The following is a 17,200-nucleotide window of genomic DNA, read 5'->3' on the forward strand; positions in this document are numbered from 1 at the left end:
TTACTATAGTGATCGGAGCATGTAATACGGCCGTCTCTATCTGATTGGAACTGGAGGGCTTTAGCCCCATGTGTTGTGCTGCCTACAGACTCCAGGAAATTGAAAATTTGGTAAGTAAATATTTTACATCTTACCATATAGAAATTGTACAAAGCTTTAAATCATCAACATCATCACCTTCTTCAGTGTCTACTGGAATACTGACGAGTTTATTAAAATGCATAGGACGATACAGAAGAAACAGTCATGATATCACACACGGCTGTAGTGGAGTCCGACAAGACCAGACGTACGTATTTAATGACAAGAATTACCAAAAAGAAAGTCTACAAAGACTCAGGTTCAGGCTGGTCGGCATCGGGATGAGAGATTAAGACCTTGCCAGATCAGGTCATCACCGACCACCAGAGGGAAGTGATCGGAAAGAGACCTAACCCATCCAGATCAGATCAGGTGATTACCGGCCACCAGAAGGAAGTGATCGGAACGAGACCTAACCTGACCAGATCAGGTGATCACGGGCCACCAGGATGAAGTGATCGGAACGAGACCCAACCACATGATCCTCGGACAATAGGATGAAGTATTAAGTGTCCACAGGAGGAGGATAAAAACCGCCAATGTCACATTCACCAGAAAAAAAACTGAGAAGATCCACAGTCGTCGCAGTCTCGTAAGAAGTCTGGAGCAAATACCCGAGGAAAGCCACAGATTCCCAGCAGATACTGCGCCAGGGACACAATAACAGAAGGCGGGGGGAGGAGGGTAGTGTGTCTGATCCCAGATCGTCTGTACCAGTCATCATCCTGGTACTGGTCCCCATTACGGGTGTGTGGTTACCCGCTGACTCAGACCGGGGGAGGGGAGGGTGGGAGAGAAGCTGATGATAAAGTCATTGTATGTATTGCTTCCCCGTCTAGTGATTGGAGATCAGGGCAAAAGCCCAGTCCCTGATGGCCAAAGTAGTGTTCTGCAGGAAGGTCCAGGAAGACTGGGTTATGTTGGTCAGATGACCTCTCGTGCAGTCCCACGTCACCTTGCCACTGTACAAACAAACAAAAACGTCATCATATACAGAGACACGATACGACAGGTGGGTGCAGTAATGTGATGAAGGGGAACGTGTACGCACCTGCAGGAGTCCACATATCGCTGCCACGTGCGCTGGAGGGCAGCCTCACAATGCTGCACCGCGGGCAGGAGGTAATCCTGATACAGGAGGATGAGCAGGTCTCTCAGGTACTCGAGAAAATGGAAGACGGAGTCCGGGATCTGGGACTGGATCTGCCCGGACAAAAGAGGACATAATCAGACTACGACCACAGGATCAGACAACGCGGGACAGACGGAGGAGAGTACGACTACAGGATCAGACCATACAGGACAGACGGAGGAGAGTACGACTACAGGATCAGACCATACAGGACAGACGGAGGAGAGTACGACTACAGGATCAGACCATACGGGACAGACGGAGGAGAGTACGACTACAGGATCAGACCATACGGGACAGACGGAGGAGAGTACGACTACAGGATCAGACTACGACCACAGGATCAGACCATACAGGACAGATGGAAGATAGTACGACCACAGGATCAGACCATACGGGACAGACGGAGGAGAGTACGACCACAGGATCAGACCATACGGGACAGACGGAGGAGAGTACGACTACAGGATCAGACCATACGGGACAGACGGAGGAGAGTACGACTACAGGATCAGACCATACGGGACAGACGGAGGAGAGTACGACTACAGGATCAGACAATGCAGGACAGACAGAGGAGAGTACGACTACAGGATCAGACAATGCAGGACAGACAGAGGAGAGTACGACTACAGGATCAGACAATGCAGGACAGACGGAGGAGAGTACGACTACAGGATCAGACAATGCAGGACAGATGGAGGAGAGTACGACTACAGGATCAGACCATACGGGACAGACGGAGGAGAGTACGACTACAGGATCAGACCATACAGGACAGATGGAGGAGACTACGACCACAGGATCAGACCATACAGGACAGACGGAGGAGGGTACGACTACAGGATCAGACAATGCAGGACAGACAGAGGAGAGTACGACTACAGGATCAGACCATACGGGACAGACGGAGGAGAGTACGACTACAGGATCAGACAATGCAGGACAGATGGAGGAGAGTACGACTACAGGATCAGACAATGCAGGACAGATGGAGGAGAGTACGACTACAGGATCAGACTACACAGAGTCCTTACCCATTCAATGAACCAGGGCAGATTGTCACTCATGTACGCCAGCTGTATGGAACATTTCTGTGTCACCAGTATAAATCCGTCCCGAGTCTTTTCCCACACCTGCTCCAGGACTGGTCCCAGCACCTCCACCGCCTGAGCATAATAGACCGGAACATTGCGCTCCAACCAACTGCAGAGTAATGTCACATAAATGGACGTTAACAGGGCCAGTGGGCAGTATGTAACCATATTGGTGATCCTGGTGGTGTGTGTGTGTGTGTGTGTGTGTGTGTGTGTGTGTGTGTGTGTGTGTGTGTGTGTGGCTGGGGGGGGAACAGCTGTTGCACAGCCCAGTCTCTAGGGGAGAGGTTGTTGGGGAGCACTATCCCTTATCCCCTCTGTCGGGGTGTGACATCACTTGGGGGGTGGTGATGTCACAGTGGTCGGGGAGGGACCCACCTGTGACAATGCTGAGCAATACTGGACCCTTTGCTCCAGGCCTGCTGGGCGAGGGGGATGAGCCCCGTCTGCTGCAGCGCGCTGGCCGTGGATGAAGCTGAAACCACAAAGAGACGTCATCAGCCGCTGCATCCTGCGCCTCCACAGCTGCAGTGCCGTCACACTGTCACAGGTTATATCACATCACTGACCGTGGAAGGAGCCGTGCGTCCGGATGTCGTGGATCACAAACCCCGACGTGAACACAAGGGCGACCAGGAAAATCCGGAACCAGGGAATTCCTCGTCCCTTCATCTTCTTCAAGAGGGCCTGGAGGAAAAGGGGTAAGCATCAGGACCCGAAGGCCACATCCTCCCCATCACACATACAGCAGAACAGTGAGTGCAGCTCTGGAGTATAAAGTGTAACACCTCACACACGGACTCACAGCTCCACATCCTCCCTATCACACACACACAGAACAGTGAGTGCAGCTCTGGAGTATAGCGTGTAACACCTCTTGTACCTGACACGCAGACTCGCACAGCTCCACCTCCTTAGAATTTGGCGTCTTTGCGGCAAATTCCTCATTGGTCACACGGAAGGACTGCACCGTCTCCCGAACAGACTTCCTCATCTGAAAGATTAACCCAATCAGGACGGGAGGAGCTGACACAGCGGAGGGTTCGGTACAATGTGACATGTGCTGGATTAGGACATGATGTCAGAGCTGACTCACCGCTTTGGAGGTCGTGTCCCAGGATCTGACCAGATGCTGCAGGAGCAGACTGCAAGACAAGACCGGAGAAACCGTCACCAACACTGATATATGATGGGCACTATGGGACGGTGGGGGAGGGGCCAATGACCCAGGTGGGCTCTATGTAGAGGTGGGCACTGACCTGGACTGGGCCAGGTGCTTGGTGTAGAGCTGCCTCCAGACGCTGAAGCTCAGGGGGTCGAGGTTCAGACACTCGCAGAGACTGTGAAGAAGCTGTGGAATAAGCAGAGGGAGCAGCGGTGAGTACGGCGGGGGCCGGAGCTGCGCTCACACTAAGTCCGCTCGCTCAGCTGCCTACCTCTTTCTTCATGATGGCGGGGCAGTTGGGGGTGGCCCTGGACAGGAAGGAGGGGAAGTAGGTGTGCAGCGTGCTCTCCGGGGTCGCCCCAAACGCCAGAACCTTCAGCCGGGGATACAGGTGTCTGAGCTGCTCCTGCTGACTGCAACATGGAGAGAGAGAGAGAGAGACGTGTCACAGAGGAAGAGAGAGTGTCCTGTGTCATAAGAGCAAGAGCGAGAGAGAGAGAGGAAGAGAGAGAGTGTCCTGTGTCATATAAGAGCGAGAGAGCGAGGAAGAGAGTGTCCTGTGTCATATAAGAGCGAGAGAGAGAGAGGAAGAGAGAGTGTCCTGTGTCATAAGAGCGAGAGAGAGAGAGGAAGAGAGAGAGTGTCCTGTGTCATAAGAGCAAGAGAGAGAGAGAGAGAGAGAGAGAGTGTCCTGTGTCATATAAGAGCGAGAGAGAGAGAGGAAGAGAGAGAGTGTCCTGTGTCATAAGAGCGAGAGAGAGAGGAAGAGAGAGAGTGTCCTGTGTGATATAAGAGCGAGAGAGAGAGGAAGAGAGAGAGAGAGACGTGTCACAGAGGAAGAGAGAGTGTCCTGTGTCATACAACAGCGAGACACACAGAGAGCCATGTGACCGGCCACTCTGGCCCCGCCCACTACCCCCAGGTCTCAGTAATGGGGGGCGGTCTTACCTGGCAGACAGCGAGTTGTTTGGCATAAAAGCAAAGTCCAGGAGCGGAAAGAAATCCTTGGGGCCGATCATGCCGAATCCTTTGGTGAGATTAGAGTGCATCCTGCAGAAGACGAAGAGAGAGAGCGGTCAGGACTGCGCCATTACCCGGACCAACCCTCACAGGACTATACTACAACTCCCAGCATGCCCCCCCCCCCCAGGGGTACTCACAGCAGGAGACGGTCCAGGTAAGAGATGGCGTAAGGTGACAGAGCCTTCATCCCCAAGACTGGAAGCATCAGGCCGAGCCAGACTGTAAGGAAGAGGAGAGCGTGAGCCCGGGGTATGGGGGGTGAGGGGACACAGCACCCCCCCCCCCTATAAACACCATACCCCCCCCCCACAAACACCATACCCCCCCCTATAAACACCATACCCCCCCCCACAAACACCATACCTCCCCCCATAAACACCATACCCCCCCGCCCTCCCAGACACCAACCTTTCAGTCCCTCTGTTAGATCGGTGTATCCCGCCTGTCCCACAGCCCACATCATGACAAGACAACGCAGCGGCCGATTCTGCTGAGCTCGCAGCATCTCCAGGTACTGAGGAGAGAGGGGGGGGGGGGGGGGTCAGTGTAAGGGGTCCCTGGTACCATGGCATCATCCAAGCTGCAGGTGTGAGAGGCCGGAGGGCAGCTGCAGGTGTGAGGCTACAGAGAGGCCGGAGGGCAGCAGCAGGTGTGAGGCTATATAGAGAGGGCAGCTGCAGGTGTGAGGCTACAGAGAGGCCGGAGGGCAGCTGCAGGTGTGAGGCTACAGAGAGGCCGGAGGGCAGCTGCAGGTGTGAGGCTACAGAGAGGGCAGCTGCAGGTGTGAGGCTACAGAGAGGCCGGAGGGCAGCTGCAGGTGTGAGGCTATATAGAGAGGGCAGCTGCAGGTGTGAGGCTACAGAGAGGCCGGAGGGCAGCTGCAGGTGTGAGGCTACAGAGAGGCCGGAGGGCAGCTGCAGGTGTGAGGCTACAGAGAGGCCGGAGGGCAGCTGCAGGTGTGAGGCTACAGAGAGGCCGGAGGGCAGCTGCAGGTGTGAGGCTATATAGAGAGGGCAGCTGCAGGTGTGAGGCTACAGAGAGGCCGGAGGGCAGCTGCAGGTGTGAGGCTACAGAGAGGCCGGAGGGCAGCTGCAGGTGTGAGGCTACAGAGAGGGCAGCTGCAGGTGTGAGGCTACAGAGAGGGCAGCTGCAGGTGTGAGGCTATATAGAGAGGGCAGCTGCAGGTGTGAGGCTACAGAGAGGCCGGAGGGCAGCTGCAGGTGTGAGGCTATATAGAGAGGGCAGCTGCAGGTGTGAGGCTATATAGAGAGGGCAGCTGCAGGTGTGAGGCTATATAGAGAGGGCAGCTGCAGGTGTGTACAGACAAGACCACACCCACAGTGTATAGTAATAATTAGCCCCGCCCACTGTTACCTTCTTTAAATTGACAGTGACAGTTTTGGGCTTGTCCAGCAGAACAGCCTGGAGACAGATCCGGTAGCCGTGGACGGACTCCGCTGTGTACGAAAGAGGAGGCTATAAGAGGTGACACCCCAAGCCCAGCAGCAGGCGACCAGTCAGGTAAGACGTGGGGGCTCGGGCAGGCGACCAGTCGGGTGAGGAGGGTGGGGAGAGGGCAGGCGACCAGTCGGGTGAGGAGGGTGGGGAGAGGGCAGGCGACCAGTCGGGTGAGGAGGGTGGGGAGAGGGCAGGCGACCAGTCGGGTGAGAGGGGTAGGGGAGTGTGTAGAGGGTAGGCGACCAGTCGTGTAAGGCGTGGGGGGGAGGGGTTGAACAGTCAGGTGAGGGGGGTAGGGAGAGAGTAGGCGACCAGTCAGGTGAGGCGGGGCGGGGGGGATGGTGTGGACAGTCGGGTGACGTTACCTGAAGGTTTATCCAGCTCCTGCATCATGGAGAATATACAGTGATCCACAAACATGTCGAGCACGGAGGAGGCCCGGACCAGCAGCCCCCGCACGATGCCCCGCAGCTCCTTACCCACCAGGCAGTAGGGGTAATCTGAGGGGGAGAAGGCGGAGTTACACTACACAATAAACCATGGAGTAAGAACAACAATGCCTAAGCAGCGCACCGACAACCAGTCCCCCCCCCCCCCCCCCATTGACCTCTGACAGGTGGAGATAGTCACAGGACTGACCGTGGGACTGGTGGCTCGGCACCGCCTCGTTCTTGGGGGTCTGCAGCTTGGAGTTCAGGTACCCGGCCAGATCCTTCACCCAGATCTGAGGATTCTCAGGAAACATGTTCTGACTGTTCTGCATCTCCCTCTGCAGCTCCACCAGGTCCAGCTGGAAAGAGATCAATGTGAGTGCAGCTCTGGAGGATGGGACAGGATGTAACAGCAGAATAGTGAGTGCAGCTCCGGGGGATAAGACAGGATGTAACAGCAGAATAGTGAGTGCAGCTCCGGGGGATAAGACATGATGTAACAGCAGAATAGTGAGTGCAGCTCCGGAGGATGAGACAGGATGTAACAGCAGAATAGTGAGTGCAGCTCCGGAGGATGAGACATGATGTAACAGCAGAATAGTGAGTGCAGCTCCGGAGGAGGAGACATGGTGTACCAGCAGAATAGTGAGTGCAGCTCCGGGGGATGAGACAGGATGTAACAGCAGAATAGTGAGTGCAGCTCCGGAGGATGAGACAGGATGTAACAGCAGAATAGTGAGTGCAGCTCGGGAGGATGAGACATGGTGTAACAGCAGAATAGTGAGTGCAGCTCTGGAGGATGAGACATGATGCAACAGCAGAATAGTGAGTGCAGCTCTGGAGGATGAGACATGGTGTAACAGCAGAATAGTGAGTGCAGCTCTGGAGGATGAGACATGATGTAACAGCAGAATAGTGAGTGCAGCTTCGGAGGATGAGACAGGATGTAACAGCAGAATAGTGAGTGCAGCTCGGGAGGATGAGACATGATGCAACAGCAGAATAGTGAGTGCAGCTCTGGAGGATGAGACATGGTGTAACAGCAGAATAGTGAGTGCAGCTCTGGAGGATGAGACATGGTGTAACAGCAGAATAGTGAGTGCAGCTCTGGAGGATGAGACATGGTGTAACAGCAGAATAGTGAGTGCAGCTCTGGAAGTATAACTCACCGCCCGCAGCGCCTCCTCCAGGGTGGCATGTTTCCCCGGTGAGGATGTGGCGCCCCCTCCTGACATCTTCTTGGAGCTCTTGCTGGTGTTGGGCTGCGGTGACTTCTTGTGGTTCTGGGGCTCGGGGGGGCGGGGAGGAACCTGCTCCTTGTTCTGCTTCTTCATCATCTTCTCAAAGCCCTGCTCATAGACCGACGGCTTTATGGGGACTGTAAGAGAGAGGAGGCCGAGGGGGTGAGAAGGAGGAGGAGGCGGCCGAGGGGGTGAGGAGGAGGAGGAGGAGGCCGAGGGGGTGAGGAGGAGGAGGAGGAGGCCGAGGGGGTGAGGAGGAGGAGGAGGAGGCCGAGGGGGTGAGGAGGAGGAGGAGGAGGCCGAGGGGGTGAGGAGGAGGAGGAGGAGGCCGAGGGGGTGAGGAGGAGGAGGAGGAGGCCGAGGGGGTGAGGAGGAGGAGGAGGAGGCCGAGGGGGTGAGGAGGAGGAGGAGGAGGCCGAGGGGGTGAGGAGGAGGAGGAGGAGGCCGAGGGGGGAGGAGGAGGAGGAGGAGGCCGAGGGGGTGAGGAGGAGGAGGAGGAGGCCGAGGGGGTGAGGAGGAGGAGGAGGAGGCCGAGGGGGTGAGGAGGAGGAGGAGGAGGCCGAGGGGGTGAGGAGGAGGAGGAGGAGGAGGAGGCCGAGGGGGTAAGGAGGAGGAGGCCGAGGAGGAGGAGGAGGAGGAGGAGGCCGAGGGGGTAAGGAGGAGGAGGCCGAGGGGGTAAGGAGGAGGAGGAGGCCGAGGGGGTGAGGAGGAGGAGGAGGAGGAGGCCGAGGGGGTGAGGAGGAGGAGGAGGAGGAGGCCGAGGGGGTGAGGAGGAGGAGGAGGAGGAGGCCGAGGGGGTGAGGAGGAGGAGGAGGAGGAGGCCGAGGGGGTGAGGAGGAGGAGGAGGAGGAGGCCGAGGGGGTGAGGAGGAGGAGGAGGAGGAGGCCGAGGGGGTGAGGAGGAGGAGGAGGAGGAGGCCGAGGGGGTGAGGAGGAGGAGGAGGAGGAGGCCGAGGGGGTGAGGAGGAGGAGGAGGAGGAGGCCGAGGGGGTGAGGAGGAGGAGGAGGAGGAGGCCGAGGGGGTGAGGAGGAGGAGGAGGAGGAGGCCGAGGGGGGTGAGGAGGAGGAGGAGGAGGCCGAGGGGGTGAGGAGGAGGAGGAGGAGGAGGCCGAGGGGGTGAGGAGGAGGAGGAGGAGGAGGAGGCCGAGGGGGTGAGGAGGAGGAGGAGGAGGAGGCCGAGGGGGTGAGGAGGAGGAGGAGGAGGAGGCCGAGGGGGTGAGGAGGAGGAGGAGGAGGAGGCCGAGGGGGTGAGGAGGAGGAGGAGGCCGAGGGGGTGAGGAGGAGGAGGAGGAGGAGGCCGAGGGGGTGAGGAGGAGGAGGAGGAGGAGGCCGAGGGGGTGAGGAGGAGGAGGAGGAGGAGGAGGCCGAGGGGGTGAGGAGGAGGAGGAGGAGGAGGCCGAGGGGGTGAGGAGTCAGGAGGAGGAGGATGGAGGCCGAGGGGGTGAGGAGGAGGAGGAGGAGGAGGCCGAGGGGGTGAGGAGGAGGAGGAGGAGGAGGCCGAGGGGGTGAGGAGGAGGAGGAGGAGGAGGCCGAGGGGGTGAGGAGGGAGGAGGAGGAGGATGGCCGAGGGGGTGAGGAGGAGGAGGAGGCGGAGGCCGAGGGGGTGAGGAGGAGGAGGAGGCGGAGGCGGGGGGGGGTGAGGAGGAGGAGGAGGAGGAGGCCGAGGGGGTGAGGAGGAGGAGGAGGCCGAGGGGGTGAGGAGGAGGAGGAGGCCGAGGGGGTGAGGAGGAGGAGGAGGCCGAGGGGGGTGAGGAGGAGGAGGAGGCCGAGGGGGTGAGGAGGAGGAGGAGGCCGAGGGGGTGAGGAGGAGGAGGAGGCCGAGGGGGTGAGGAGGAGGAGGAGGCCGAGGGGGTGAGGAGGAGGAGGAGGCCGAGGGGGTGAGGAGGAGGAGGAGGCCGAGGGTGGTGAGGAGGAGGAGGAGGCCGAGGGGGTGAGGAGGAGGAGGAGGCCGAGGGGGTGAGGAGGAGGAGGAGGCCGAGGGGGTGAGGAGGAGGAGGAGGCCGAGGGGGGTGAGGAGGAGGAGGAGGCCGAGGGGGGTGAGGAGGAGGAGGAGGAGGAGGCCGAGGGGGTGAGGAGGAGGAGGAGGCCGAGGGGGTGAGGAGGAGGAGGAGGCCGAGGGGGTGAGGAGGAGGAGGAGGCCGAGGGGGTGGTGAGGAGGAGGAGGCCGAGGGGGTGAGAAGGAGGAGGAGGCGGCGGCCGAGGGGGTGAGAAGGAGGAGGAGGCGGCAGCCGAGGGGTTGGGGGTTGGGGGTTGGGGGTTGGGCAATGGGTGAGGGGGCAATGTGCCAGGTGTCATCACTTCAGACATCTTCTACAGCAGGGGTGGGGAACCCTCGGCCCGCATCCGGTCCCTGAGACCTCCCGATGCGGCCCGCAGCTCCCCTGTAATGCGCGCTGCTCTGGAGGAGGAAGAAGTCGGCGCACACAGCATCCTCCTGTGTCTATGCCGGCTTCTTCTCCACCAGAGCAGCGCGTGTCTTCAGTCTCCTGCGGGCGGCGCGCGATGACGTCATTTCATCGCGCGCCGCCTGCAGAAGACCGGCACAGAGGACCTGGGACAGAAGAGGACCTGGGAGAGAAGAGGACCTGGACAGCGTGGGAGCGGAGGTAAGGTGAGTGGGATGTTTATTTTTTTTATTTGGGGGTTAAATAGGCCACCAGGGACATGCCTGATGGGGGTTATTTAGGCTACAAGGGGCATCACTGGGGGTTAACTACAATAGCAGGGGCACTAGGGGAACAATACCTTGCCCCGGGTGCTGCAAACCCCCGCTACTAACTGCCGCACACGGTCTGCGGCCCTCGAATGATTTTATTAATGCCCGACCGGCCCTCGACATGGAAAAGGTTCCCCACCCCTGTTCTACAGAGACAGACAGATCCCAGCGCCTAGTGCATGCTGGGAGATGTAGCCCACAGAGGACACGAATCTCACACAATAGTCAGTGTCCTCCCAGCCTCCAGCAGCACTACATCTCCCAGCAGCCTCCTGCTACTTACTCCCTGTCTGACATGTGGGTAGGAGCAGGAACCACAACTCCCAGCTGTCACAGAACTACAACTCCCAGCAGCCTCGCCATCTGCAGCCGTCACTCAGGCTCGCCGAGCATGCTGGGACTTGTAGTCCTTAGAGGAGCCCTGTGGTGAGCACGTACCCCCCGAGGTGATGGCTGCCAGGGTGGGGGGCAGGTTGCTCTCCCCCAGCGCCCTCCTCCGGTCTCCGTTCTTCTTGCTCTTCCCGACCACTTTCCATTTTCCATCGCCGGTAGATCCGGAAGCCATGTCTGTCTGATGTCTGTGCTCACAGCCCGGCGTCACTTCCGGCAAGCTGTAACCATGCAGCCCGCCCCTTCCGCCCAGGACTGGTGACGTAGCTTTCTCTGATTGGCCCAGCTCCTGTAAGGCAGCCGAGTGCGGAGCGTTACGTCAGCCTCCGCCACGTCCTTGCTCTTTAGGATTACGTCGGCCGGGAGATGATAGAAGGGGAGGAGCCTGTGGCCGGTCACATGACTCGTAGCATTGACAGCAGTTGCTATGGAGATAGGAGGACGCCGCTCTGCGGTAAATGGGGATCATGCTCTTGATTTTTTTTTTAGTTTCCTCACAAGTTTTGTGTTATGTTTGAGATATATAGTGAGATGAAGTAGGCCAAGACAACGTGCTGCCAAACTGGGGATGGCGGTGCTGGGATGGCGGTGCTGGGATGGCGGTGCGGGGATGGCGGTGCGGGGTGTGCGGTGCGGGGATGGCGGTGCGGGGATGGCGGTGCGGGGGGATGGCGGTGCGGGGATGGCGGGGTGTGCGGTGCGGGGATGGCGGTGCGGGGTGTGCGGTGCGGGGTGTGCGGGGATGGCGGTGCGGGGTGTGCGGTGCGGGGATGGCGGTGCGGGGTGTGCGGTGCGGGGTGTGCGGGGATGGCGGTGCGGGGTGTGCGGTGCGGGGACGGCGGTGCTGGGTGTGCGGTGCGCGGACGGCGGTGCGGGGTGTGCGGGGATGGCGGTGCGGGGATGGCGGGGTGTGCGGTGCGGGGATGGCGGTGCGGGGTGTGCGGTGCGGGGTGTGCGGGGATGGCGGTGCGGGGATGGCGGTGCTGGGTGTGCGGTGCGGGGACGGCGGTGCGGGGACGGCGGTGCGGGGACGGCGGTGCGGGGACGGCGGTGCGGGGATGGCGGTGCTGGGTGTGCGGTGCGGGGACGGCGGTGCGGGGACGGCGGTGCGGGGATGGCGGTGCGGGGATGGCGGTGCGGGGTGTGCGGTGCGGGGACGGCGGTGCGGGGACGGCGGTGCGGGGACGGCGGTGCGGGGACGGCGGTGCGGGGACGGCGGTGCGGGGACGGCGGTGCGGGGACGGCGGTGCGGGGATGGCGGTGCTGGGTGTGCGGTGCGGGGACGGCGGTGCGGGGACGGCGGTGCGGGGACGGCGGTGCGGGGACGGCGGTGCGGGGATGGCGGTGCTGGGTGTGCGGTGCGGGGACGGCGGTGCGGGGACGGCGGTGCGGGGATGGCGGTGCGGGGATGGCGGTGCGGGGATGGCGGTGCGGGGTGTGCGGTGCGGGGATGGCGGTGCGGGGTGTGCGGTGCGGGGTGTGCGGGGATGGCGGTGCGGGGACGGCGGTGCGGGGTGTGCGGTGCGGGGACGGCGGTGCGGTGCGGGGTGTGCGGGGATGGCGGTGCGGGGACGGCGGTGCGGGGACGGCGGTGCGGGGATGGCGGTGCTGGGTGTGCGGTGCGGGGACGGCGGTGCGGGGACGGCGGTGCGGGGATGGCGGTGCGGGGATGGCGGTGCGGGGTGTGCGGTGCGGGGATGGCGGTGCGGGGTGTGCGGTGCGGGGTGTGCGGGGATGGCGGTGCGGGGACGGCGGTGCGGGGTGTGCGGTGCGGGGACGGCGGTGCGGTGCGGGGTGTGCGGGGATGGCGGTGCGGGGACGGCGGTGCGGGGTGTGCGGTGCGGGGTGTGTGGTGCGATCCTGTCCCTGATAAGTTTAACTTATGTTTTGTCTGACTTTATGAAGCCAGACACTCCCCAGGTATAGGATGGTTCCTGATTGAGAGTTAGCAGCTGCAGTTCTGCTTACAACTTAAAATCACAGACACAGACAGCTGATGTACGTATCAGTAACATACACTGGGGAAGCGCCCCCTTTATTGATTTGTTTTCACTTTTTATAGACAAAATATGGGGCAGTACTACTCATGCGCAGTGTATTCAAGTATTGCCCTGTCGCCCTGATCAACTCCCGTCTTGACTATTGTAACTCCCTACTATTTGGTCTTTCTTTCTCTAAGCTCTCCCCTTTCCAGCATATCCTGAACGCAGCAGCCAGACTCACCTTCCTCTCCAACCATAATACTGACGTCTCCCCCTGTGCCAGTCACTGCTCTGGTTACATATTAAATACAGAATACAGTTCAAACTCCTCACCCTCACCCATAAAGCTCTTTACAACTCTGCCCTCCATACATCTCCTCCCTCATCTCCACAGCTCTGCCCCTCCATCCATCTCCTCATCTCCACAACTCTGTCCTCCATAAATCTCCTCATCTCCACAACTCTGCCCTCCATACATCTCCTCCCTCATCTCCACAACTCTGCCCTCCATACATCTCCTCCCTCATCTCCACAACTCTGCCCTCCATACATCTCCTCCCTCATCTCCACAGCTCTGCCCCTCCATCCATCTCCTCATCTCCACAACTCTGTCCTCCATAAATCTCCTCATCTCCACAACTCTGCCCCTCCATACATCTCCTCCCTCATCTCCACAACTCCTGCCCTCCATACATCTCCTCCCTCATCTCCACAACTCTGCCCCTCCATACATCTCCTCCTCATCTCCACAACTCTGCCCTCCATACATCTCCTCCCTCATCTCCACAACTCTGCCCTCCATACATCTCCTCCCTCATCTCCACAACTCTGCCCTCCATACATCTCCTCCCTCATCTCCACAACTCTGCCCTCCATACATCTCCTCCCTCATCTCCACAACTCTGCCCTCCATACATCTCCTCCCTCATCTCCACAACTCTGCCCTCCATACATCTCCTCCCTCATCTCCACAACTCTGCCCTCCATACATCTCCTCCCTCATCTCCACAACTCTGCCCCCCATACATCTCCTCCCTCATCTCCACAACTCTGCCCTCCCTACATCTCCTCCCTCATCTCCACAACTCTGCCCTCCATACATCTCCTCATCTCCACAACTCTGCCCCTCCATACATCTCCTCCCTCATCTCCACAACTCTGCCCCCCATACATCTCCTCCCTCATCTCCACAACTCTGCCCTCCATCCATCTCCTCCCTCATCTCCACAACTCTGCCTCCATACATCTCCTCCCTCATCTCCACAACTCTGCCCTCCATCCATCTCCTCCCTCATCTCCACAACTCTGCCTCCATACATCTCCTCCCTCATCTCCACAACTCTGCCTCCATACATCTCCTCCCTCATCTCCACAACTCTGCCCCCCCATACATCTCCTCCCTCATCTCCACAACTCTGCCCCTCCATACATCTCCTCCCTCATCTCCACAACTCTGCTCTCCATACATCTCCTCATCTCCACAACTCTGCCCCTCCATACATCTCCTCCCTCATCTCCACAACTCTGCCCCCCATACATCTCCTCCCTCATCTCCACAACTCTGCCCCTCCATACATCTCCTCCCTCATCTCCACAACTCTGCTCTCCATACATCTCCTCCCTCATCTCCACAACTCTGCCTCCATACATCTCCTCCCTCATCTCCACCTATCATCCTTCCCGTGCTCTGTGTTCTGCTAATGACCTTACACTAACATCCTCCATAATCAGAGCCTCTCACTCCCACCTCCAAGACTTCTCTTGTGCTGCACCAGTTCCCTGGAATTCCCTACCCAAAGACCTCAGTCCCCCCCACACCCCCAGTTTCAAGCGTGCTCTGAAGACTTCTCTCTTTAGGTGCGCTTATACCATTTCCTAATCTCGTCTCCCTCTCGTCTGCTATCCCTTCTGCTTCCTCCCTATAACCTCTTTGGTGCCATCTACTTTGTACTTGCTACCTTAGCCCAGAAAATGGCGTGTGACCGGCTCGCCCAGTCACCTATTGGCACTTTAAGATTCTATGTACAATGACTGAAACATTGACAAGTAAAGCCCTTGTTGCCTCTCGTGTCATCGCCAGTTATCCTAGTCTGTACGCTCTCGAGAGCAGGTCTTTAATTGTGTATTTTTAATTTTATCTTAATTTATTCATTGTATAATTTAAGTATAACCTGTATTGTATTTATATATTTAAACAAGTGCTGCGGAATCTGTTGGCGCTATACAAATAAATATTATTATTATTATATTATTATTGCAAATGTAACATATTCATCAGATTTCCTGAAAATGATCATTGTGAGTGAGAGTTCACATCCTTTCTTCCTTCCAGACCATCTTCCTGTCACGCTGTGATCATCTTCTGATTCAGAGACCTGTATATATAGGTGTAGTCCCACAGGTACGGTGTAAGCAGGTAAAATCACATCACCTAGCCTTATCAGTCCTCCAAGTCTGCTGCCTTGGGGTCACCTTTGACTCTGCCCTGTCTTTTAAACCACATATTCAGGCCCTGACCACCTCCTGCCGCCTTCACCTCAAAAACATTTCCAGAATCCGCTATTTTCTCACACCTGGCTCCACAAAACTGCTGGTCCATGCTCTCATCATCTCTCGCTTGCACTACTGTAACATCCTCCTCTCTGGCCTTCCAGCTAACTCCTTTGCTTCCCTCCAGTCTATCCTTAACTCTGCTTCCCGACTAATCCACTTTTCCTCTCGCTTTGCCTCTACCTATCTCCTCTGCCAATCCCTCCACTGGCTCCCCATTGCCCAACATATTCACTTTAAATTGTTGACCATGACGTACACGGCCATCCACAACCTGTCCCCTCCGTACGTCTCTGATCTGATATCCCGCTACCGTCCCTCACACAACCTTTAATTCTCCAGTGACCTCTGTCTGTGCTCCCCCCTTGTTTTTACCTCGCACAACCGCCTCCAAGACTTTGCCTGAGTCTCCCCCATACTCTATAACTCGCTACCCCGACACATCCAGCTCTCACTGCCCCGACACATCCGGCTCTCATCCACCATCAAGTCCTTTAAAAGTGACCTGAAAACTCATCTCTTCAAAGTAGTCTACAACCTATACCAATTCTACATCACACTTGACTGGCTGCACTTTGCCTCCTGTTTCTCTCCCATTACCTTATAGATTGTAAGCCCTCGCGGCGTATTGGGCAGGTGTCCTTCAGGTAGTCCCCACTACAAGTCCAAGTCTTCCTCAAGTAACTCCTAAGAGATTTTCCAAACCTTAAGTATTGTTTACCCAAGTCTATCTTCTATTGCAGTTTTTTTAAGCGCCTTAAAGAAAACTCGCCAGTAAACTGATTTTTAACATCTTAGCTCTTGCACGTACCATCTTGCAGGCTGAGTTACCGCACCAATTTAAGGTATAAGATACGTGCTTGGCAGGGATGGGGTTAAACATTGCATCATGTTTAATTCTGGACTGTTTTATTCTCCAAGAAAACCATCTATCGTCTTATAAATTATTTCTGGAATTTACATTAGACAAAACATCAATTTTAAGAAAATTTGAAATCTTTAAAGTGTTATTCTGCCTACTGTGTATCCGTTCTATTAAATTGTTATAATATTTTTAAAGTATGCATCTAATCTATGGATAAAAATCCAAGTACCTAAAAGTGCTGAAGTGATAGTGATTCATGAGCACCCGAAGAACTTCAAAAATAGTTTTAATTCCTTATCTATGAAATGATTTTATGTGGAACAGGGTGTTGTCAGCAAAGGGTGGTCCCTCACTCTCAGGCCAGCATTAGAGATGAGCAAACAGAGCCTGCCAAACCCAGGTTCGTTTTGAATTGCAAAAAGTTCAATTCTCCACTAAACAAAACTTTTTGCAAAAGTTCGGCAAGATGGCGGTTGCACATCAAAGAAAAAAAAAACATGGGTTTTCTCACCTATCTGCGCTCCCCTGGTGTCCTCCTCCGGTCTTTTGAGTCTTCAGCCCGTTCAGTCAATCACTTTCTAAGGCAGAACAGCACTGCAGCCAGTGATTGGCTAAGTGCGCTGTGACTCTTGTCTCTAGAGTGACAGCCCGCTCAGCTGGTCCAGTCCAAGTCAGGCAGTGATTGGCTGAGGTAGCTGTCACTCAGACAAGAGTCTCCGGTCTCTTTTTTTTGTTGAACTCCGCTCAGCCAATGACTGGCTGACTGGGACGGACAGCACCTGCCGCCAGTGATTGGCTGAGCAGACTGTCACCAAAAAAGAGACCGGAGAAGAAGGACTTTGGGAAAGTGAGGATAGGTAAGTAAAATTAGCAGCTTTTATAAGCCGCAGCAAAACAAACAAACGCCTGCAGGTTTGTTAAAGTTTGGTTCGGCACAAACCCGAAGTTGCCGAACTGAACTTTTGAAAAGTTTGCTCATCTCTACCCAGCTCCTTAAACGCACATTACTCATACCAGAACTTTGCTCTTGGCTACTACAGGCCTTGGCACATCTGTGTCATCCCCAGACT

At 57.1% G+C, this 17,200-nt stretch overlaps 1 protein-coding gene across 1 annotated transcript; it reads right to left on the bottom strand.

Annotated features, from left to right (window-relative positions):
* Positions 1–178: 178 nt before the first annotated feature.
* Positions 179–10,956, bottom strand: TMEM214 (transmembrane protein 214). The gene is made up of 17 exons (XM_069973255.1): positions 10,782–10,956; positions 7,557–7,765; positions 6,596–6,746; positions 6,322–6,456; positions 5,873–5,955; positions 4,907–5,012; positions 4,636–4,717; positions 4,424–4,525; positions 3,747–3,888; positions 3,570–3,661; positions 3,407–3,455; positions 3,194–3,304; positions 2,880–2,997; positions 2,689–2,785; positions 2,251–2,419; positions 1,133–1,284; positions 179–1,043 (listed from the first exon to the last, which is right to left on the bottom strand). Exons 1-17 carry the CDS (start codon positions 10,906–10,908, stop codon positions 917–919), a joined length of 2,052 nt encoding a protein of 683 aa, XP_069829356.1. The 5' UTR covers positions 10,909–10,956; the 3' UTR covers positions 179–916.
* Positions 10,957–17,200: the final 6,244 nt, after the last annotated feature.

This window comes from Dendropsophus ebraccatus, chromosome 6, assembly GCF_027789765.1.
Source record: "Dendropsophus ebraccatus isolate aDenEbr1 chromosome 6, aDenEbr1.pat, whole genome shotgun sequence".
In the NCBI taxonomy this organism is placed as follows: domain Eukaryota; kingdom Metazoa; phylum Chordata; class Amphibia; order Anura; family Hylidae; genus Dendropsophus; species Dendropsophus ebraccatus.